Source organism: Boleophthalmus pectinirostris, unplaced genomic scaffold (assembly GCF_026225935.1).
Source record: "Boleophthalmus pectinirostris isolate CB_2022bp ecotype Guang Dong unplaced genomic scaffold, ASM2622593v1 HiC_scaffold_17, whole genome shotgun sequence".
Lineage (NCBI taxonomy): Eukaryota > Metazoa > Chordata > Actinopteri > Gobiiformes > Gobiidae > Boleophthalmus > Boleophthalmus pectinirostris.
The window spans coordinates 35,781,736-35,806,887 of record NW_026571115.1 but is presented as its reverse complement, the minus strand read 5'-3'; the positions used below and the strand labels follow the sequence as shown (position 1 = coordinate 35,806,887).

At 40.8% G+C, this 25,152-nt stretch overlaps 1 protein-coding gene across 1 annotated transcript in view; it reads right to left on the bottom strand.

Annotated features, from left to right (window-relative positions):
- ube2z (ubiquitin-conjugating enzyme E2Z) overlaps positions 1-24,686 on the bottom strand; it is a 38,663-nt gene extending 13,977 nt beyond the window's left edge. Inside the window, exons 1-3 of the mRNA XM_020922573.2 lie at positions 23,858-24,686; positions 14,271-14,343; positions 1,064-1,251 (exon numbers count right to left, since the gene is read on the bottom strand). Of these exons, the coding sequence (XP_020778232.2) occupies positions 1,064-1,251; positions 14,271-14,343; positions 23,858-24,291 (695 nt within the window). The 5' untranslated portion in view covers positions 24,292-24,686. The remainder of the gene's footprint in view (positions 1-1,063; positions 1,252-14,270; positions 14,344-23,857) is intronic.
- Between the last annotated feature and the right edge of the window lie 466 nt (positions 24,687-25,152).

Sequence of the window (25,152 nt, the reverse complement as noted above, 5' to 3'; positions counted from 1 at the left end):
TCAGTATCCCGGTTATTAGAAACTGGGTTACTGTAGCTGGGTTATTCCGATAATAACCGGGATACTTGTGGCATGTAAACGCAGTATCCCGGTTACTGCATCATAAAGTTGAGTCGCATGTGTCCAAAAGACACTTTCCAGCCTTTCACCACAACAGTAGTGACATAAATAAAATTGACCAACATAAATAAAAGTGACCAAACGAGTGAAATGACTGTAAAATAAAGAGCTGCGCTAAACCTGCACACGTTACGACCTGCACACACGTACGTACGACCTGCACTCGTACGACCTGCACTCGTACGACCTGCACTCGTACGACGCACTCGTACACCTCACTCGTACGACCTGCACTCGTACGACCTGCACTCGTACGACCTGCACTCGTACGACCTGCACGTACGACCTGCACTCGTGTGATCACTGAAAAGCTAAAACGAACTATCTCCTGTACACTATACGCACGGAACACACTTACCATCATTAGCGCCTCTTCTGTCACAGAAATAACACACATAATATCCACAGAGTCGTGTCATTTAGTCCAAAAGAAACTGATCGCATCAGCGGCGCAAGGAGCGAGTTGTTCTTATCGCCGCTAACAGTTTATGCTAATTAGCTAAACGGTCTTAAGTTTAATTTCTGTAAAACAAACAAATGTGATCAGAGCTGAATGATCTGATCAAACGGGCTGATGTGTCTATAGTGTTTATGGTTTATATGTTGTAAAGTTGAGTTTATTTATGCAGAAGATTTTAATGAAGAATCTGCACAGTGGATTGTGGAAATCTCGTAGCTCCTTAGCTTCTTATGCTAAAGGAGCTCACGGTTTGTATTTTTCCTGGTTTATGAAATTGATTTAAGTTAATTTTTGTGCCTGCGCATTTGTAAGATTATGTCAAGAAACCGGGATACTCCATTTGATCATGTACACGTGGATATGAGTATCCCGGTTTCTCAGTGCGCATGTAAACGCAGTAACACGAATACTGACATAACCGGGGTATGGCTAATAACCGGGTTACTGATGTGCCTGTATACGCACTCTGTGTGTGTCTCTTACCCCAGGATGCTGAGGCAGACTTTCCCGTTCCTGTAGAAGTTGGGGTTGAAGCGCACCGTGTTGTGTCCCGTGGTGATGAGCTTGACGCGGGGCGGGTGGATGGGGTAGTCCGGCGGGCAGCGGAACAGGAAGAGGAAGAAGCCGCCCTCGTACGGGGTGTCGAACGGACCCGTGATCAGAGCGTGGATCTGAGGGAACACAGGAACACGCGGTGACGGATAAAGCATGTACAGATTCTTTGTTCTACGTTAAAAAGGCACATCACTTATCTGGTCGTGAGTCGGCCACCTGAAAATCTCCATGAAGATGTTATCGTGTTATTTCATTGCCTGTAAAGTTCCACAGTATGGCATTAAAAGATCCTATATTACGTTAAATGGACTCTTGTGAGCTTTAAGGTTTTAGTGTTATAATGTCGTTTCCTCCTCAAGAACAGAGCTGGAGCTGTGTTTTGTTTCATTCACACATGTTTGAGTAACTCTTTATTATTAGTCCGTCTACATTTCCAAAGCTCAAAATGCTCTGTTCCAACTTGTGATGTCACGAAGTGGAAATTTAAATAATACATTTCATTTATGTAGCGCTTTTCAGGACTCGCAAAGACGACTTACAGGACCCCCAAGTCTCGTCTTAAGACCCACTTTTATTCTCTGGCTTTTAACACCGCGTGAGTTGTGTGCTCCACTGTGTCTTTCATTTTATTTATTTAATTATTTATTGTTTTTTTATCCATTTTATTTTTTCAGTACCGCTTTTATGTATTGATTTTTCTTATTTTTGTTCATTGACTTTATTATTATTATTTTATTTATTTATTCTATTAGTGTCCTTATGGTTGAAACATAATTCTGCTGATTTTTTTTTTTTTTTTTTTAAAGTAAAATGTTTTATGTTCATTGCTGTGTGAAGCACTTTGCAAACTGTTTTGGTTATAAAATGTGCTGTACAAATTAAGTTGGATTGGATATTTCAGATCATTTCCATATGGTTCAATACGGTTCGTCTGTTTTCAGATTTATTATCTACTCACTAGTTATGAGACTGCTTCATTCTAGTCTAGAGGTCGTTTATTTGAAGATCTTGCTGCATGGACAGATAATTTCACTACTTTTAAGTCATTTTCTGATAGATTTAAGTGTTTATATCTTAAGTTTTGGCCAAGCTTTGTTGCAGTGTAGCGATTTGTAATTCTTGGGCTGAAATTATCTAAATGGTTCTAGTGAAGGTGTATGTTCCCAGGGTCATGGAAATCCTGGAAAAGTCGAGGCAATTTGTAAATTCAATGAAAGTTCTGGAAAAGTCATGTAATTTTAGTATCTCTTTCATGCAGCTACAGCGTTCTGTTAATCATAATAGCCTATTGATAACTTATTTCCAAACGTCTGCGCCTTTTGTTTAAAAGAGACGACAATAAACTCACACGCACTCTCAGTATTTTGAATGTTAAAAAACTACAATACCAATACAAAGGTGAGTGGAAAGTCATGGAAAACTCACTTTAGGTCATGAAAAAGTCATGCAAAAGTTTTGAAATTTTGTCAGTTACAAAAAAGTGGGAACTCTGTTAAAAACACAGCAAAGAACTTCCTGTTTGGCCACATGACATCACAAGGTGGAACAGTGTGTTGTGAACGTGTGAATGAAAGCAACTCAACTCCAGGTATGTTTTTGATGAGGAAACAGATCAGAAAATAGTGTACTGTATTTTCTGCACTATAGAGCGCACTTAAAAGCCTTTAATTTCATCAAAAAATGAGTGCGCGCCTTATAATCCAGAGTGACTTATATATGAATTTATTGTTGTGTCTTAGTACGACTTTAGTAAACTAAAAAGCCGCTCCAATTGCAGCATCACGGCTCCCGTAGTCAGGAGCATCAGGAGTAAAACATACTGTGATTCCTTTTATTATCAAAATTCACCTGTTAAGAGACACGCTCACAACCCCCACTTTAAACTCAAGGCTGTTATAAAGTGAAAGTGCGAGCTGCGTGGGAGCAGTGGATGAGAGAAGGAGAACACACTCGGGTCATTCCACGCCATTTCAACAAATGGCCCACGCACTGCGATCTCAAAAAATTACCAAATAGTCCCTTACTATCATGTACCAACCCTGTGAAGTTTTAGTGATTTTCGATTTACTTTTTAAGTTACAGCTCGTTTAGTGAGGGGAGTATGTGTCCATTTACGGGTCCAAAATGCACGGCATTTTTTCTCGGACGTTTTCACAGGTCGATATCTCCGTAAGTATCACACACAGAGGGCTGAAATTTTGTAGGCCTGTCCTCCTCTACTCTGTGTTCAAATAACATCGATCGAAAGTTTGGTATCTCAACTCACTGTCATTTTATATGAACTTAAAAAAAAAAAAAAAAAAAAAAACTCCTTCATTTCCGTGGCGTACCATTTTTAGCCCCTTTTTAAACCTACTTGTAGGTGTAGAGACCCTTAAATTTTTTTGAGAATCAATATATGAACTGTAAAAAAAAAACACCAAATGTTGAAAATTTGAAATAGGTTATGTGTGAGGGTCCTGTTAAAAACAAGAAAACATAACAAGGTCCGATTTTCACATGTAATTTATGGCATGTGGGTAGTGATAAAAAATGTGGCATATTTTTTTCCTGAAAGAGCAGAAAAAGACCTTTCATATCATACCAAACATACATATTTTATGAAGCTCCTTCAATTTTTTATTGCATCTTGAACATTCACATTTGACACAATGACACAAGTGAACAGTGACCATGTACTGTGTTTTATTCCAGCTATGTTTTATTTTTAACAGTTAACAAAATTTCAGCCCTGTATGTGCGATATTTACGGAGATATCGACCTGTGAAAACGGCCGAGAAAAAATTACACGCATTTTGGGCCTGTAAATTGACACATACCCTCCTCATAAAATGAGTTTTAACTTGAAAACTATTGATCGAAAATTACTAAAATTTCACAGGGTTGGTACTTGATAGTAAGGGAGCAGCTGGTAATTTTTTCAAAATTAAAAAAAAACATGATGCGTGAGATTTTCTGGAATTTTGATGAAATGGCGTGGCATGACACATTCACCAAGACAGGGAGACAGCGCTGATCTGCCAACGGATCGTGGACGCCCGGGCTAAGGATCAGGATCAACTGTGGTCCGAGCTTTCACCAAGACCAGAATCATCACTGAACTGAACTTCCAGGGAACAGTAACCACAATGACTCAGATAATGACGAGAGGGATGTGGACGTGCTGGACGCCGGAATCACCCAACTGTTTGAACTGTTATGACTTATTGTGAAAACTCAAACAATTTAGCATTTCACACAGTATTTTTTTTTACACGTTACAATTGAACAAAGTTGAGAGTTCTTGTGAACGCGTTAAATAAAGTTTGACTGACTTATTGAACTGTTGTGTTTCGTTTAAGGTGCTTTATTTTAAACGGTTTATATGTGAAGAAAGTTTGAAAATAGACCATTCAATGACAGAGCGCCTTATAATCCAGAGTGACCTATAGTGCGGGAAATACGGTAATATGGGCCCATTAAAGATATTTCCTCAATGACTCTATAGTACTCTATAGTTAAAAACACCATGAAAACATAGATTGTGTTTGTGAGCAGGCGGCAGCTCCACTGATCTGACCTGTAACGTGGCCAGATGCTGTGAAATGTTTATCACTAATGCCATACAGTGGAACTCTCCAGGCACAGCTCGGACATTTCCACGGAGTTAAACTGTCGATGAACCCAGGCAGCACCTTTAAAAGATGTTTTATCATAAAGGAAACTGTGGGAGTGTTTGGTTTCAGTCTCAGTCACGGAGACGTAAATAAACCCGTCAACAGCAGACACCGGGACGTCGGGCTGCACGTCGTAATCAAATCAAAATAACCATTTGCGTTGAAGCTATTATCGAATCAAAGGCTGTAATTATTTGGATAATAGAACCATATCCTCATGTATCGCCGCTGAATGATCCGCGAGGAGCTCAGCAGAGACCGGCCCAGGTTACAGAAGTTCATTTCTCATTCACTTTTTCCATAAACCCTCCAGAAATTATTCATATTAAAAGTTTGAAAGCTCAGTGCTCATCAGCTCTGTGGAAAAGAAAAACCCCAAGACTTGCACTTTATTTTCTGTTTCTAAAGTTTCATAAATCCGTGAAAAGGTGATTAAAACATTACATCAAATCTTGTGTCTTAAATGAGCTTTTTGGGCTTAAAACAACTGCAACATGGATATTAGATATTGGTTTATTTTGATACGTTTTCTTAAGACCCACTTTTATTCTATTCTATCTTTATTCTATTTTTTTACTATCATTTTATTTATTTTGAATGTATTTTTATTGGATTTATTCATTTATTGCTATTCTATGATTTTGCTCTTATTTTATTTGACTGGTTTTATTATTTTAAGACCAATATGATTATTTTAGTAGTTTATTTTATATCATTTTATTATTGTTGTTGTTATTATGTATTTGTGCAGCACTTATAGAAATAAAATGGATTGGACTGGAAGTTTTAAGACCCCCCCCGAAAAAAAATGGAATGTAATTTTTTTCTGCTAATGAGTATAACATAAATAACACAATGATTTTAGTGCAACAATACACACATAAACACATTACAGTACAACAAATGTACAGCTGTAGTTTAAATGTGAAGTGTTTTGGTTCATTTAGTTCAACGATTCACGGCTCAGAATTTTTATTTAGTGAAAATAAAAACAGTTTTCTCAGGCTGTTTTATGTTTTATAAAAAATATGAGTCAATGTGAAGCCAAAAGTGATTCTAAAGTATTTAAAAGTTCATATCTTTGTCATTCCTGGGGCTATAAACATAAAATAAAATGTGAGTGAAAGATAAAATCCACACCTGTTACAATATTTCAGCTTTAAGTATCTGTGGAGGACACAGCGATAACTGTTTTCCTCTCTGACCAAAATAAATGACAAGATGATGAGCATGGAAGGACACGTGCGTATCGACAAGGCAGGTGTATCGAATCGTGACTAGTATCGAACAATTTTAGATTATATTGAATATCACCGCATCTCTAGTTAGCACATTAGCTCCTGCGATGTCTTTAAACTCCAAATATTTGAAATTTTCGAAAAGTCTACGGGAAAAATGGATGAAAAATGAACTTCCGGAACCGGAGCGAGTGGACACTGGAGCTCCATTTGTCTAAATGCCAAGAGAGGGGAGGGGTCAGGTGAGAGGCCAGGTGAGGGGCCAGAACAGAGGAGGGGCCAGGTGAGAGGAGGAGTCAGGTGAGAGGAGGAGTCAGGTGAGAGGAGGAGTCAGGTGAGGACGGGGAAGGGGTCAGGTGAGAGGAGGAGGTCAGGTGAGAGGAGGGTCAGGTGAGAGGAGAGGGTCAGGTGAACAGAGGAGGGCCAGGTGAGAGGAGGGGCCAGGTGAGAGGAGGAGTCAGGTGAGAGGAGGAGCCAGGTGAGAGGAGGAGTCAGGTCAGGTGAGGATGGGGGAGGGGTCAGGTGAGGACGGGGAGGGTCAGGTGAGGGACAGGGGGAGGGTTCAGGTGAGGGACAGGGGGAGAGGTCAGGTGAGAGGAGGATCAGGTGAGGGAGGGGCCAGGTGAGAGGAGGGCCAGGTGAGAGGAGGAGTCAGGTGAGAACGGGGGAGGGGTCAGGTGAGGACAGGGGGACGGGTCAGGTGAGGAGCAGGGGACGGGTCAGGTGAGAGGAGGAGGTCAGGTGAGAGGAGGGGCCAGGTGAGAGGAGGAGTCAGGTGAGAGGAGGAGGTCAGGTGAGAGGAGGAGTCAGGTGAGAGGAGGAGTCAGGTGAGAGGAGGAGTCAGGTGAGAGGAGGAGTCAGGTGAGAGGAGGAGGGAGGGAGTCAGGTGAGAGGAGGAGGTCAGGTGAGAGGAGGGGTCAGGTGAGAGGAGGAGTCAGGTGAGAGAGCAGGGGAGGAGGCCAGGTGAGAGGAGGGTCAGGTGAGAGGGAGGGGGAGGGCCAGGTGAGGGGAGGAGTTGAGGGAGGGTCAGGTGAGAGGAGGAGTCAGGTGAGAGGAGGTCAGGTGAGGGCAGGGGAGGGGCCAGGTGAGGGAGGTTGAGGGAGGAGTCAGGTGAGAGGAGGAGTCAGGTGAGGGCAGGGGGAGGGGCCAGGTGAGGGGATTGGCCAGTTGAAGGGAGGGGTCAGGCGAGGGGAGCTGTCAGGTTTCACATCCGTCATCTAGAGATTTTCAAACTACTTTGGGCACCGAGATCTTAATTTACAGTTTAAAACGAGCCAGTGTTTCTAAGTTTCCGCTGCACACTGTGATCTGTCCCTTCAAACGTTTATTTCAACAAACACACGACCGGCTTTTAATCATTACCATTTGACACAAAACCACCAAATGACTTCCTCCAAAGTCTCTCTTCCGTCTGCTCCAAACCACAGTCTTTTCCCGACGGAGGATTGACTTGAGGCGTGTCCATTAGAAACACCACACACACTGACGGTCACTGACCAGAAGGACCAGAGTTTACTCGAAACACAACCCCTACAAAAGTTAAATTACAATACTCAAGTACAGTTTTTAGGTGTCTGCTCTGTGCTTTATGTAAGAACTTTTAACTTTCATTTCACTACATCTGAGAGCGTGTATCTGCACTTTCTACTCCGCTCCATTTATAGATCTGGACTGAAAAGTAAGAAGTTGTTTCCTTTATGCTTTGAGAGCTGCTGAAATGTGCTAAAAATTACATGTGTTTTTAGCACATTTAATTTGAGTTAACGCCACAACTTCGAGCAAATACACAGCTAGAAAACAATAAGAAATCAAATTGAATCACTCAAAATCATTCTTTATCAAAAATCACGACATTTGATGCTTTAATTGTTCCAAAAATTAGGGCTCGACCGACATGGTTTTTGTTGCGGCCGATATGACACAGATAAAATGGGAGTTGGAGCTGGAGAAAATTCACCGTAAATCTTAAATTGTTTAAAAAACTTAGGTTTGGCTCTGGTGGATTTTAAATTGGGTTTATTTAGGCAACATTTATTGTTATTTTGCTTCTTCACGTCATATTTACAGACAGTAGGTCGGACTAATGGCATTGTTGCATCACATTCTATCAGCTAGTAAAGAAAGTTAACTATTGCGGTAATAAATTATATGTGTAAATGTCGATCATTCACACCTCTGTTCACAGCTCATTTACATATCAATGCAGGTCCAGTAACAAATATACGGCCAATATAGGTCACTTTACAAGAGACCAATGGAAGAGAAAACAGCCTGTTTATGTGTGGGAGCTACAGCAGCTAATCGCTAAACAAACTATGGCCCGGGGGACAAATGCGGCCCTATAATGTTTATAATCCGGCCCGCTCAACTTGAATAAATTATAATAGTAATAGTTGTAATGCTTTGTAATGATTTTCAATTGAAATTCAAGGAAATGTTTTCTTTTTCTCTTTTGAGGTGGATTATCAAAACACTCCGTCCATCCGCTCCTGGTCCGGCCCTTCCAACAAATTTCAGACCCCTTTGTGGCCCACGGGTCAAAACGTTTGCGCTGACCGATGAGAAAGAACCGAAACCAGCTTCAAAACCGACACGTTTCCAACACTCAGCGCCCACACAGGCTCCTCCTCACATCACAAGTCTGCACTAATAAATGTACTTTTAATCCAGACTCAAACCGATTGTCCGTAAAAAGAATATCATCTCAGTGTTTGGATCTGTGTCTGCAGGTGTAAACAAGAAAACGTGAGTGACTCTGGGGGTGTGTTCAGGGACAGTACGACGTCACACACACAGACAAATGACTTCGCAGATAAATACTGATGCGGAGCCACATATTTGGACATTTATCTGTCTGTAAATTGGATTAAATGAACATAATGTAGAGAGTCTAAGCTTTATAACGAGGTGTAACATGCCCACGTGAAATATCGGCCCAAATCGGCAAAATTTAGGCCAATATATCAGTCGAGCCCAACCAAAAATCTCTGCAAAATACTTTTAGTTTTTACTCTTAAAGTATATTTTTAAACAGGTACTTCAATAGTTTTCCTTGAGTAGATTTTTTCATGTGATATTTTTACTTTTACTTGAGTAATCTTGTGTGTTTGTACTCTCCTGCTCACACTGCGGCTGCGTGTTCAGAGGTACTTTCCGCACACAGACGTGCTGAGTCACCTGCACACAAACACTCCCTGAACGACACAATCGAACACTCCCACGTCACAACACAACAGCACATGAACTCAACACAGTTTTCACTTTTATTTCTGACTAAATAAAGTTCTGGCAGCACCACATGAGACAGACCAGGAATCGAAACAGACGTTTGCTTCGTGTGAATAAGTGGCTAAAAAGAGTTAAAGTGCATCATGAGTTTTGTGTTTTATTCCAGGATAATGAAGTCGTAGAGTCACTCCCTTTTTCCACATGAACATTTGATGTTCATTTTCCAAAAGACTTTCTGAGCAATTCTAATATGAAGAGTTTAAAGGCACGACACTAAAAATCCACCATTATTTTAGTCCAAATAAAACCTAACACTTTCAGATGTTCTATTCTCTAGACTTAGACAAACTTTATTGATCCACAAGGGAAATTATTTGAACACAAGAGCTCAAACACCACAAGATAATATAATAGTAGCAGAAGTAAACAACAAGGCCAAAAATTCAAGTTAATGCATCTGATATAAAAATGTATTGAACAGATACATATGTACTCTAGTTTATGAAACTGTTGACCTTTTTTCTGTACCATTTTTGGTTCTAAAGTTCCATACGTTTTAAACAGACCATGTATGAAACATGGAACAAAAATTATTTCCCAAATTTCAAAGACCTGCAAATCATGTCAATAAATGGATGTATTTCATCATATCTTGTGTTATTCCATCTTTGAACTGTTGATGAAGATACATGATTTAAAAAAAAAAAATTTATTTAAAATGATAAAAATTAGCTTGGAAGGACTGACATATTTTATAGAAATAGTTTCCTTTCATTTTGAAGTAATATTAAAGTATTCAGATGAAAAAAGCGACAAATGATGTAAAATCCTGCACCTTCTACTTGTTTGTACAATTTTCCCTCCGTTACTTTTCCCTCCGTTACCATGACCTTTCTTAATAAAAAATCTCATGAGTCAAAAAGTAAGAGGTTTTTCAACCTAATCTTGTACCATATGGTAGAAAACTATATGAAGCAAATATTCAAACCAGTTTGTTAAGGATATGTAAGTGAGAACCAAGAGTTATCACTGTTTGGATTTATTGACCAAAAAGTGCTGCATATTTCATTCCCTCCGTTACCAACATGAGTTTTATTTTTTGTCAACAACTTGAAAGAATCTCACAGGTTTAACTTGACCCTGTTGGAGTGTAACTCTTTCCTACATTCTGATACTTTACTTATTTCAATATTTCCCTCTAGTTTCTGAATAAGAACTATTTCAATGTAAAAAAATCTGCCCGTTTCCCTCCGTTACCGCTGGACCCAATAACAAAAGTAAAAAATATAAATGGTAATAATAAATTCTAAACAAGTAGCAAAAAAAGTAAATGTACAGTAAAAATAAAATATAAAATCAGACCTGGGCGTTATTCAGCTCCAGCTTTCATTGACTCTGACCGGCCCGTTTAAGATAATTTAGAATTACAAAATGAACATATTTTATCATTTTACCTCATGCCTGGACTAAAGATGCATTGATTTTATATTAGAGGTGTGTGTTTTTTTTTTTTTTTTTAATGACAGTTTTTGTTTGGCAGCCTCACTTTTTCGTTGCTTAGTAGAGCTTCTCGATTATGGAAAAATCACAATTATTTTGGTCAATATTGAAATCACGATTATTCAAACGATTATTTTTTAGTTACACAATGGATTTATTCAGCATTTCTCTCTCTCTCAAAAAACCCAAAACAAAACACTTTGTTACTGATAATTTACGCAAAACTTTCAAACTGACAATAAATAACTTCTACGAATATGAACCTCAGAGCAGTTTTGTGATGTATAAAACACATATAAGGCCAAAATAAACTATATATCTAACTGTTCTACAATCTCTATTTTTAAACAATAAAATATACTTGTTTATATTAAAAATATTCCAAAATAAACTTTGTTTATTTAATCGTTTCAACTCGATTCTATGAGTTTGGAGATCGTCACAAATCACGCAAATTGAAATCATGATCAAAATTCAATTAATTGCACAGACTTATTGCTTAGTCAGAACATAAACTCTTCCCCATGACATTTTCAATTTCCATTTCCCTGTAAACCGTGTCCAAACAAAACCCTCTGACCCGGTTTTACTTCCTGCTGAAACGGCCCAAATGACCAAAAGCAGCACTTCTTAACTCCAAATCTTTAAAACGTTCTGCTATCAAACTTGGCAGTGACATCGCGCTGGGGGTGTTCTGCATGTATGTCTATGGTGGAATGTTGACACAATGCATACGTAAGCAAATCAGTTCACCTGTTGTAGTTCCAGCTAAAGGCCTATTCGCACGGGACGAGAACAACCTGGGAACGTCTGGTCATTTGCAAATTCACTTCTGTGTTTCTTGCGGCCCATTTGCACGGGATAAACAAAGTCCGTAAATGACTATTTTGTTGACACAGAGATGGAAAGAGAAAAGAACGCGGAAAGAAAAGAAAGAGGTCGTCGTTTTTTGGCAAAATATAGAAGGTGATTTAGCGGCGGAATTTTTACTTTACAAATTACAAACAGGGGATTAAGATCTCAGGCGTCGTCCTCCGCAATTATTACAAATCAGCAGAGGTCCACAGGTCAGACTAATCCAGTGCGAATACGGCTTTAGTCACGTCTTTATGGTCGGATTGTGATAGAACAAAGCTCAGAGTAAAGTCTAACTTGAGTAAGAGAGCTGCAGACGGAGCCGTGCCCGCAGGAGTGAGCTGCACAGGACCACAGAATGTTGAAAGGTGGAGAAAAACATCAGTGAGGTGAACTAAAACATTGCAGTGATTGAGACTCAACATAAACGTTTGCACCTGTGGCCCTGAGTGAAACAGGCTGGACTCGCTTCATCTAAACACCTGAACACTTCACACTTTTATTACCGTGTCAGTCAAACAGAGCTTCAGATTTGAGAGCAGGTAACAGTCAGTCCTGTTTCCAAACGGCACGGCGAGCAGTCACTGTTGAGCTCTACGAGGCCTACATTTTTACACAGTACTGACATTTTAGCCAGGCTGGCACCACCTAGGGCTTCCACTCGATGTCATTTCTCTCCAGCGACAAGGTCAGGAATAGGGATGGGCATGATTAGTTGATTTATCGATAATTGATCATTAAGAATTTCATCGATTACGTTCATTTTTAATCGACAAACCGAATGTAGGTTGCTGTGCGTAGCGTAGAGAGACCAAACGTCCAGGTCCGGGGACAAACTGGGGTCTGTACATGTGTCTCTGCACTCAGAAGGAACAGTCAGTCAGTCTGCAACATGCCGAAGAACAAATGCACATTTGACGATGACTTGTACAAGAAATTCCACGCTTTCTGTTCTGGTCGGGACAAGTGTGAGTCCATGTGCACAGTGCACAAAGCAGCACATGAGTTTCGGTGTCCAGAGGGAAAAAGCTCACCAGGAGACAGAAAACATTAAAAAGTTTTACCAGGTGAGAGTCGCTCAATGTCGACGACGAGGCCCCACCTCCCTCCCCCCGTACGGTGTCCTGGTTTTAACAAACGCAAATATGTTCACACTAACCTGTATTCACCTGAGTCATGTCCTTTAATCCGACAGAAGTTGAACCGTTTATGCAAATGAGTCATGTGGTTTTAAGTTTTATTTCTGTGAGAGTTGCACAAATCTGCATTAAACACATTATAATGTCAAACGGGCTGATGTGGCTCTAGAGTCGTTACGGTTTATATGTCATAAAGTTGAATTTATTTATGCAGATTAGTGCAGATAGTAATAATAATGATGATCATTTTAATATAAAAACGTTCATGATTAATCGGTAATCGATCTTTAATTCTCCCGACGATTGGTTAAGAAAATTTAATCGAATACCCATCCCTAGTCAGGAACAAGCCCCGGGGTTTCAAAATGGCTGCCCATTCAAGTCAATGGGCCGAGCTCAATGTCTCGTGATTCCAGATTCGTCTTTAGCCCGGCGAGGTTCTTCTGGTGTGTGTGGGCCGACCGAGCATGTGCAGTAGAGTCTTTTCTCCAGCGGGAACACACAAATGCACACGAGCGCACACAAGACACGTGGGCTCGTGTATCATGTGATCACTTTGACCAATCAGAGCGAGAGGAGCTAGAGCAGACCCGGAGCGAACGATTATAACGCGTGTTTTAAGACAACTGAAGGATTTTGAGCTGAGAAAAAGTTTATGATCTAAAAATAAGTAAAAATTGCCCACAAATGCAACATTTTTGAAAGTTATAGGTCCCTGTCAGCTGAACACGACCAGTTTGTGATTATATTGCTTCTATGAGAAAATTCTTCTCTCGGCCCATGGGACTTTTGCCGCTGAAGTACCAGTGACACTACAACAACTGGAGGCAGATACAAGCAGCAACACCTCCAGTTATTTTAATAGATCCATGGTCAGGAATCAGAATCCACTCGACGGTTCGCAAAAACCCCAGAAGTGCGAGTTCGGTCACCAGCCAATCAGAGAAGAGACAAACATTCAGTGTTGCCAACGATTCCCGAGATCGAGGATTTAAAGCCGGAACAAAGAGAATGTTTGGTGAATTTTATCAAGGGGAAAGACGTTATTGTCCTTCTTCCTACAGGCTTTGGGGCATTACATACGACACAACCAAACAGCGGCGATTAGTTAAATAAAAAAAAGTACCTGCCTACTGTCGAGTGAACGAATCCTAACGCTGCGAGGTCACACTTTTGTAAAGACAATACAGTAAAGTACAAGTGTATTTACCTTGTTGACATGTTTCGGCTGCTCGCTGCAAGGTAAATACACGAAAAGAACCCAAGAAGTTAAAGTACGTAAGAAGACAAAATGAACATCGTTGGTTTAGTGCAGTGTAAATGTTTATACCAGATTGACATTGCGTACGTTCACAGTGTCCCAGACCTTTTTTGCTGCCTGAATTTCAAAACTTTTCCATGACTTTTTCATGACCTAAAGTGAATTTTCCATGACTTTACAACACCTAAATGTCGACCATGACCGTGTGAACTCTGACTCGGTGTTTCGTGTTGAAAGGTGAGGTCGGCTGCATTTACCTTGGTCATATCTTGAGGATCAGGGACCACGAACATGCCCGGAGGCGGCTCCTTGTAGATGGACATGATATCCCTGCACACAAAGAACACACGGAACACACAGGTTAATATTCAAACACACAGCACCGCGACAAACTAGGCGAGCGTATTAAAGCTGCACTGTGGAACTTTTCTGGTAAGGTTTGATAAGGAGATGATACGTCTTTGTCTGGAGCGCAGCCAGATGGAGTATGGGGACGCTTCTGGCTCCATCAACTCTGGCTCCAGTTCACGTTACATTTAGGCTCCGTTCAGACTGAAGGGCTTAACGCTCAATTCCGATTTTTTGTGAAATCCGATGTTTTTGCGAGGTCGTTCACATTTCCAATTAAATGCGTCTTGTGTGTGACTCCAGTGTGAACATTAAACGCCCTGAAAGTGTCCCGCATGTGACACTGGAGACACGACGACGTCAACCGCAGCGAGCGTCTCTGTGTTTACGGAAGTTGTCCAAACATGGACACAGCATCGAGCACCTGGAGATTTTAAAGTTCCTCTCGTACCAGAGCCAGAACATGAACAACTTACTTGTTTTAAGGAGGAGATTGAGAAGGAGAAGGACGAGGTTTTTTGGCCGTGGTGTTTTGTGGGACAGCGGCGGCGACGTTTGTTGAAAGGAACGTGTGGATGTGGAGACGGAGCCAAGAGTGGTGATGTGCTTCACTTCAGTGACATGGAGATCATTAACAATTTTCGCCTACTTCAGCGCAGAATAGTGACGTTTGTGTCTTGTTGATAACGTGTAGGTCGAATGAATGAGCTTTGGCCGTTCAGACTGAAGTCGCATGTCAAAAGATCAGATATGTATCAGTTTCAGGAGCACATATCCAAGTGTCCTGGGTCACATTTGAAAAAATCGGATCTGTGTCATTCAGACTGTCATTAAAAGATCAGATACAGGAACATAGAGGCCAAAAAATCGGATTTGGGTCACTTCAGGCTGCAGTCTGAACGCAGCCTTAGAAACAGTTGCCCGTCTCTCTATTTGCTGCTGTGAGCCTCGGCATTTTAGTCTTAAAATGTTCTTATATTAACCCGCTCTAAATGATCTGTTTTTTTTTTTATTTTGCTATTTACGTTTTGTCCCGACAGTTCCTCTTTAAAAAGCCATTAAACAGCCTCCCGAAGCTTTTCTCCACCTCTAAGCAAAATCTGAAAAATCTGAAAAATCCCCAAGAGTGGGCAGTGCCTGAGGGGCTGGGTGTGGGCTCTGGAGCGATGGACGACAGCCGACCGACAGCCACAACAATCCAACACGACGCGGATCGGTGCGCCCGGACTTTGAAACGGAGCGGACATTTGCGCTCGGATCACGCAGTTTCCATTTTCTCTAGACGCGGCGGGAGATGACAGTGCCAGGTCGGGGCTGAGAGGGGCTCCTCGCGTCTCGCCCGTAGACGCCAGTGTCCGCGCTCGTCACGTAATAACCTGAATCCGAGTCGTTGGCGCTGTTAGTCCAACCCGAAAATCTAAAAGTACTGGCTGTTGCTGATCCTAAAGACGCCGATACAGACACGACTTTTAACAAATATGCACTAAAATGCCAAAATAAAGCCAGAGATAGTAGGTAGGGGTGTGCAAAAATATCGGAATATCGATATATCGTATCGTTTAATGTGATGATACAGTATTGATATCGTGGGCTACTGTATCGATATATCACCAAGAGTATTTTTAGGTGTGTTTTACTAAATTATTTTGTTACAGTGCTACAGTTTTGTTGCTTGTGGAGTGAAAGGAAACTCATTTATTCAACACATTTGATATTTTTACTGTTTTGATGATAAAAATGTTTGTTTTTCATATGAACTTTGCATAAGAAGTGGTTTAACAAAGACTTTTAGTGTCACAGCCACGATTTAGCCTTTATTTTTTATTGAACTGTATAGAATCGATTTGAAATATATCATATCGAATCGAAAGTGCACTGTATCGTGATATGTATCGTAGCGTGGCCTGTGTATTGAGGTATGCATCGTATCGGCAAATTCTTAATGATACCCAGCCCTAATAGTAGGGTGCATCATTTGCCCCAATGTTATAAATTGAACCTGTACCCAATTTTAAAATGTGACAAAACCAACTAATAGAAAATCTGTGGAATATTTGCTCAATTGAATAAAATCTACTGGGTCCAACAAGCCTCTCAAGTTTCATCCTAACAGTGTCCATAAGATTTTTACATTTAAGACCTTTTTGTGACCACTTAAATGAAAATTAAGACCAACATCGCACCTATAGAGCTCCAATTCCAATAATGACCATAACAAAACATCCTTTTATTAAAAAAATCGCACTCAGAACTCATTTATAGTCGAATTCATTGCTTGTAAAATGGCCAAAAAATAATTTATTTATGGAGCCAGGCCGAATTTATTTACGTACAAGGCCTTGTTTTTCCCACAGGTGAACGCTGGGGCGATTTCTGAGTCCGTGAACGTTGCTTTGAACAGTTCATGTTTATGTTTATGCCTTCATTCGATTTGTAAGAATGGTCAGTAATTGTTTTTAAAGCACTGCAGCCCCGCTCGAGTGAACAAAAATAATAGGCTAATGAAACTTAAGACCTTTGTGGAAAAAAAAAAAAAAAGACTTGGGCAACATAATTTAAGACTTTTTAAGGGATTAATTTAGGAACATGAAATTGAAGATCTTTTTGAGACATTTAAGACCCCACGGCTGCCGTTATTTAAGGTCCTCGAAGTCCCAAAGAAATGACAGTTTTGCCATATCTCAGAAACTAATAACGATGGAGACATAAAACTGATAACAAAAGATCCGCAATGTTCATATTTATATTAAACTTCCATTGATACTATTGGGTTAAATTAATTATTTGTGATGTTATTAATGAAAAACACAGCTCAGATTTAACGCAGATAAAGCTGGGCAAATGATGCACCCTTAGAGACAGGTGTACATTTCTATTTTTGACCAATTTACACAGATAATCAGAAGAAAAAAGATTTAGATTTTGGTGTTAGTGGTGTTTAAAGTTACTCCTACTTGTGTGTTACTTTTCCCAAATACTTTTTACCCTTCTACTGCACTTCTGCTTACTTTAGTGATATTATTTTGAAGCAAAACGTATTTTTGCTACTCTCTCCGGCTCTGATCAGGCCTGCGCCGAGCCGAGCCGAGCCAGAGCTTCGAACAAAGAGCAGTGTTTGTGTGGAATGTTGAGTTTCTGTTCTGCTCCGGAGGCCTTCACTTTCACTCCCCGCGCAAACGATGCAAAACCCAAAACGTGTCATACGAGCGTTACACGAGAACTTTAAAGTAGTGCGTAACTTTTTGGACTCCTCGTTACGTCGCCGCTCCGTCTGGAATGTTCCGCAGTGTGACGTTTTAACAGCTCTGCCAGTCACGGCTGCTTTTTACGGCGCAGAAATGCCTAGAAAATGAGGCGTTCTGGCTGCGAGCGGGGTCGCCTCTCCGCAGATCTGACCTCTAACTTGGCCCGGTTTCGTCTCCGTAAAGACAGAAAGGTTTAAAGCCATACTGCGGAACATTCCAGACCGAGAGATAACAAAGCGTTTGACGGAAAAGATACACAACGCTCTCTTAAAATGTCTGCGACTAACGATTATTTTAGTTAATACTTCCTCTTATTAGTCGATTAGTCAAATTTAAAGTATAATTTTAACCAACTAAAGTAAAATAATGACTGAAGGCTCCAAGTGGGGATGGTTATCAGTTATATCCGGTGTTGGGAAGGTGACTTTTAAAATGTAATCCCCTACAGATTACAGATTACATACCCCAAAATGTAGTTTGTAACGTAATCCAATAAATTACTAAAAGTGAGTAATGTAATCTGAATACTTTTGGATTACTTGATATTGTCGTGCTTTTTAAAACTGCATGAATGTAACAACCACATCCTGAAAATTCTTGTTTTTTTTCTTCAAATTGTCTGTTGAGCCCGAGTCTCCACGAACAGACTTTTGTTTTACTGTAGAGAAACAAAGACGAGGATCTGAACATAAGAAGTTTTGTTTTGTTTTGATAAAAGAAAATAAAAAAGCCCAGACTTTACTTAACCAAATTAAAACTATTATTGACAGGGAAATGTTTTCTGTATGAGATCACTGCTGCCTTAAATGATGTCCACCTACTGACAGTGTCATATTGTTTAGTCCTGGTTTTAGTCCTGGTTTTAGTCCTGGTTTTAGTCCTGGTTTTAGTCCTGGTTTTAGTCCTGGTTTTAGTCCTGGTTTTAGTCCTGGTTTTAGTCCTGGTTTTAGTCCTGTTTAGTCCTGGTTTTTAGTCCTAGTCCTGTTTTAGTCCTAGTTTTAGTCCTAGTTTTAGTCCTGGTTTGGTCCTAGTTTAGTCCTAGTTTTAGTCTTACTTTTAGTCCTGGTTTTAGTCCTGGTTTGGTCCTAGTTTAGTCCTAGTTTTAGTCTTACTTTTAGTCCTGATTTAGTCCTGGTTTTAGTCCTGGTTTAGTCCTAGTTTTAGTCTTACTTTTAGTCCTGATTTAGTCCTGGTTTTAGTCCTGGTTTTAGTCCTGGTTTTAGTCCTGTTTTAGTCCTGGTTTGGTCCTAGTTTGGTCCTAGTTTTAGTCCTACTTTTAGTCTTAGTCCTTTTAGTCTGGTTTTAGTCCTGGTTTGGTCCTAGTTTAGTCCTAGTTTGGTCCTAGTTTTAGTCTTACTTTTAGTCCTGGTTTTAGTCCTGGTTTTAGTCCTAGTTTTAGTCTTTAGTCTTTTTAGTCCTGATTTAGTCCTGGTTTTAGTCCTGGTTTTAGTCCTGGTTTTAGTCCTGGTTTTAGTCCTGGTTTTAGTCCTAGTTTTAGTCCTGGTTTGGTCCTAGTTTTGGTCCTAGTTTTAGTCTTACTTTTAGTCCTGGTTTTAGTCCTGGTTTGGTCCTAGTTTAGTCCTAGTTTTAGTCTTACTTTTAGTCCTGATATAGTCCTGGTTTTAGTCCTGGTTTAGCCCAAAATTGTGAAAACAGGAAATTACCACCATGTAATCCATTTATTTCAATTACCACTCACTGAAACAGTAACTGTAACTGAATACAGTTACTCATCATTTGTACTCTGATTACATAACTCTGGTACATGTAATCTGTTACTCCCCGACACTGGATATATCGGAGGATTTCCACAGATCTCGTATCTGTCCGATATTGTTGCAATGTTTTTCTGTTGAGTGAAAATTGTAATTGATTTTCCAGATAAATATATTTTGTTATTATTTAAGACACAGTGAAAAGTAGGGGTGTAACAGTAACTGAAATATCGTGATACTGAATCGTCAAAAGTTTCGAAATAATATCGTGGACCATCACAATATAAGTGCGAGTTCGGGCACCGGCCAATCAGCAAAGAGCCAGGCATTCTGTGTTGGCGACGATTCCCGAGGTCGAGGATTTAAAGCCGGAACAAAGAGAATGTTTGGTGAATTTTATTAAGGGGAAAGACGTTATTGTCCTTCTTCCTGCGGGATTTGGTGCATTACATACGTCACGACCAAACAGCAGCGATTGGTTAAATAAAAAAAGTGACCGCCTACCGTCAAGCGAATGAATCCTAATGCTGCGAGGTCACACGGTTTCCACAAAGTGAACCCAGCTGATGAATCAGGCTATTGTTATGGTGCAGCAAGAGCTAAAAAACAGAGGGAACTACATAGACCATGATCCTTTGCTCCGTGTTGGTGCAAACTACATGAAGAAATAACAGTTTTAAGCACTTTATGTCTTAGTTCTTCGATTTAAGACATTTTATGAGGAAAAAGTTGCATATTCACAGTTTTGTTTGCCTCCACAAAATATCACAATAAATATCGTACTGTGAGATTTGGATATCATTGTATCCATAGTGAAAATTTGTAAACTTCACTATAACTCAGACATGTCAAACTAATTTGGCCCGCGATATAATTATATTTGGTCCGTGAGATCAAATCAAATCTGTATTAGAGCTGCCACCGCACACAGATCGACTAGAGAGACATGATTTATTTAAAATGTTGTTATTATTTTATATTCTGTTTGTTCTGGATTCAATGTTTAAAGGTTGTATAGAGGATTTTTTTAAGGGAAGAGAAACACAGCGACAGTCCTTGTGCGTGTTCAGAATTACTGTTGAAGTTTCCTGTTTAGAAGTAATTCAGCGACCGACGCGTCAGTTTTTAGACCCTTCGTCTGCTTCGGTCGCACCATCGCTGGACGAGATCTACAAGAATCACCTCAGTTTGGCTTTGCTCCTTTTCCCCTTCTTTTCTTCTTTCAGCGACCTCAAAAACCGACTTTCTTTTCCGGTCGTGGATTCTCGTCCGCCGTCGCGACAAACTTTGTGAGAACTACGAGGAAGCGACAGTTCGAAAAAGCCTCTAAGAACCGCTGCGTAAACCACGTAATCCCCACGCTCCGACGAGTCAGTTACACTAGGGAGTTTGATTGACAACCCAACAGCCAATAGAAAATGAGGGAGCCTCGTTTTCTATTGGCTGATGTTTATCTGGCCTCAACACGTCCACAGTTGATAGATTTTCGTTCTTTTTTTTTTGGTCATCATAATTACAAAGCTGCTGCGTCTCTGTAATGGTATTTTAATCTTTCACTGACAGTTTGAAACAAAAAAAAAAAAAATCCTCCATACAACCTTTAAGCAAAACTATTATTAAACATTTATTTTAATAAGAAAAGCTTTAAACATTACATATCTCAAAAGAAGAGAAAAAAATGCAGATGTTGTTGAAATTTTTCAATAAATATTTAGTTTGACCCACGACTTAGTCCCAGTTTTTAATTTTGGCCGCTGTGAATTTGAGTTTGACTCTCCTGCTATTTTTATAGACTTTTCTCGTCCTTTTTTAAAGAGAGAAACGCTGAATAATGCATCGTGTAATTTTTTATTTAATACTTTTAATTGATTTCAATTATTGACCAATGTTAATTTTTTTTCCGTAATTGAGCAGCTCTAAAATTGTTAAACAAGTGCGTAATTAAGGAAAATTGTTATGCAGAGATCATTTATGACAAACAAGCGAGTCGGTCTAGCCACATTTTCTTTGTGTTTTGGTCGTCTTTAAGCAGGATTTTTTTGTATTTTACCTAAACAAACGACAATTTATGCCTCTTTTTACTGTTGTCAGGGATCAGATTAGTCAAAAAAAGGGACACCCGGCACATTTCTTGCATAAAACTGGGACAAATCAGTGGTTTTGTACAAATCTGCTGGGACAGGGGACACAGACTCAAAACTGGGACTGTCCCGGGTCAATACGGTCGTCTGGTCACACTAAATTAGTAATATTATTTTGTATTATTATTAGTAGGGCTGGTATCATTAAGAAGTTGCCGATATGATACAGACCTCGGTACAGTGAGCTTTCGATTCAATACGATTTGATACGATATATTTCAATTTGATTCGACACAGTTCAATAAAAAAGGCTAAATCGTGGCTGTGACACTAAAAATCTTTGCTAAACCACTTCTTGTGCAAAGTTCTTACGAAACACAAACATTTTAATCATCAAAACAGTGAAAAAGTCAAATGTGTCACGTAAACGAGTTTCCTTCGTCTGAACAAGCAACAAAACTGTAGCTCTGTAACAAAATAATTTAGTAAAATAAACCAAAAACTCCTCTTGTCGATATATCGATACAGCAGCCCACGATATTGATACTGTATCATCACATTAAACAATACAATATATAATATTCATATTTTCGATAGATACTCTTTACTGTTGTCAGGGATCAGATTAGTCAAAAATAAGGACATTTCTTGTATAAATTTCTTGGACAAATCAATGGTTTTGGATAAATCTGCTGGGACAGGAGACACAGGCTCAAAATGAGGACTGTCCTGGAAAAATAGGGACATCCAGTCACCTTAAATTAGTCATTTTATTTTGTATTATTAGTTATTATTACTACTGTTGGCGGGGATCAGATTAGTCAAAAATAGGGAGACTTGGGACATTAAAAATATCTCGGGCATTATGTCACCAGTGACCTCTCAGACGACAGAGACATGTATGCTCGTCCGTAAGTTCTCCATGTGCTCCAGTCATGTCAAAATCGCACTTTTTAAATGTTTCTGCTCATCTTTGGCGCAACTACAAGAAAAAGAGTTTGCGGAGTTTGACAGTGGCCTATGACGACTCTCTGAGAATATGACTGAAAGTGCCGGGGTTCTGTCGCGCCAGTGAAACATTTGTAAATTGTGGTGCGAGACCCTGTGTCGTCACGATCAGATGTTGTAATTTTTTCATTTACGCGTAGAGCCGTGAATCTGAGCAGTCGGGTCATTGAAGCTCTAGTGCGTCCTGTGAGGAGCTCTGTCGGATTCACCTCTGGGCTGTGGAGACACTGGCGCTCTTCTCTGTAAACGTTATAACGTGCACTGGATTTTACTTTTTTTCTTCTTACTATTTCCTTTTTAATACTACGAACCAGATATTACGTGTTCTTAATTAAGATTGAACTGACTGAATTGAATTTCTTGTATAAATTTCTTGGACTAGTCACTGGTTTTGGATAAATCTGCCAGGACAGGGGACACAGGCTCAGAACTGGGACTGTCCCGGGAAAATGGGGACATCTCGTCATCCTAAATTAGTATTATTATTATTAGTTATTATTACTACCGTTGCCAGGGATCAGATTAGTCAAAAATAGGGACATTTCACTGGTTTTGTATAAATATGCCGGAACAGGAGATACAGGGCTCAAAACTGGGACTGTCCCGGAAAAATAGAGACGTCCGGTCACACTAAATTAGTAATATTATTTTGTATTCTTATTATTTACTATTACTACTGTTGTCAGGGATCAGATTAGTCAAATTAGGGACACTTCTTGTATAAATTTCTTGGACAAATCAGTGGTTTTGTATAAATCTGCTGAGACAGGGGACACAGACTCAAAACTGGAACTGTCCCGGGGAAATAGGGACATCTGGTCACTCTATATTAATATTATTTTGTATTATTATTATTCCTACTGTTGCCAGGGATCAGATTAGTCAAAAATAAGGACACTTCTTGTACAAATCTGCTGGGACAGGAGACACAGGCTCAAAACTGGGACTGTCCTAGGGAAATAAGAATGTCTGGTCACCCTAAATTAGTAATATTATTATTAGTTATTATTCCTACTGTTGGCAGGGATCAGATTAGTCAAAAATAGGGAGACTTCTTGTACAAATTTCTTGTACAAATCAGTGGTTTTGGATAAATCTCCTGGGACAGGGGACACGGGCTCAAAACTGGACCTGTCCCGGGTAAACAGGCAAGTCTGGTCACCCTAAATTAGTAATATTATTTGGTATTATTAGTTAGTATTACTACTGTTGGCAGGGATCAGATTGGTCAAAAATACTGTCATTTCGTGTACAAATTTCTTGGCCAAATTAATGGTTTTTGATAAATCTGAAGGGACAGGGGACACAGGCTCAAAACTGGGAACTGTCCTGAGGAAATAAGAATGTCTGGTCACCCTAAATTAGTAATATTATTATTTATTATTATTATTATTATTATTAGTAGTAGTAGTAGTAGTATGTTTGTGTCGTTGTTAGTGTGACCCACCTCTTTATCCTGAGTATGCACTGCTGGGACGCCTTCTCGTTGTCCCAGTCCGTGCTCATGGTCGGGTCCCAGGACGTGGCGTGGATCTGGGACAGGAGCCCGGCCCCCGCGACCCCCGCCACCCCGCCGACCCCGAGTCCGACCCCGGCCAGCGGCGACGGGGTGTGCACCACGGGAGACACGGCCACCACCGGCGGCGTCGACCCGGGGCTCAGGGAGCCGGTGACGGGCGCCAGGGGAGTCACCACCGCGGTCAGGCCACTGTGAGCGGGGGACACGGGCCCGGAGCCGGAGGGAGCACCGCCGCCGCCGCCGGGGGAGAGGAGGTGTCCGGAGCTGGTGAGAGCGGGCAGCGCAGGGGCCCCGTTGCCTTGCCCGGTGACGCCTAAGCCAAGGGCACCGCCGCTGGACTCTTCTCCGAAGCTGTCCGCCATGAGTCGGGGCTAGCGGCAGGCAGGGCTCGGTGTACGCTGCGGTTCCCCCGGGGGGCGGTTAGCGCATGGACAGCCGGGAAAGAGGCGCCTCGTCTCGGTTCTCGTCCCCAAAAATTCAGTGCGTAGACGCGAGGAGCTCAGGCGAGGCCGCGCAACACGGAATTTCTCCCCGCGACATGGCAGCCGTTTGCGGTTTTAGCTCAACAGTGTGGCCCGGGCCTCGGAAAGTAGCGCGGCGGCGGGGAAACGGGCATGTCCCGGCGGGGGGAGGGTTCGGTCGGGGTCCCGGGGCGCGGGGCAGGAGCTGTCACGGTTTTACTCCCGGATCAGACGTGAGACAGAGCGACAACACAACGCAACTTCAGCCCGAGCTTCAGCGATCAAGAGCCGCACACGAAACAACAAACACGGGCTTCCGGAGAGACCTTCACAATAAAACACACAGAGAGTCCAGGGAAAGATTTCAAAATAAAACACGTCTCTAAAAAAAAAAACAACAACAACAGGACAGAATGAAATAAATTGTTTGTTTTTGTCCCCGTGTGTCATGGCAACAGAGCGGTTGGCTGCTCTTGTGCCTGTCTGGCTCACACACTGAGCACATTTTGAAACTTTTAGTTTTTGAGCTCAGTTTTTAACATCATATCATGGGATTTAACCAACTAAGAAGTGCAGCATCTGCAGTTCAAAAACAAATAAAGGACAATTGCATTTGATGAAATAAGCTGTTTGTTTTTCCCGTGTCCATGGAGACCGTGCAAGAGGCTAGCTTTGAGTTGCTAAAGGTTTTTTTTTTTTTTTTTACACGTGGCAGTAAATGTGGCAAAAGATCTTCAGCATAAACACTATAAGCCTTATAGT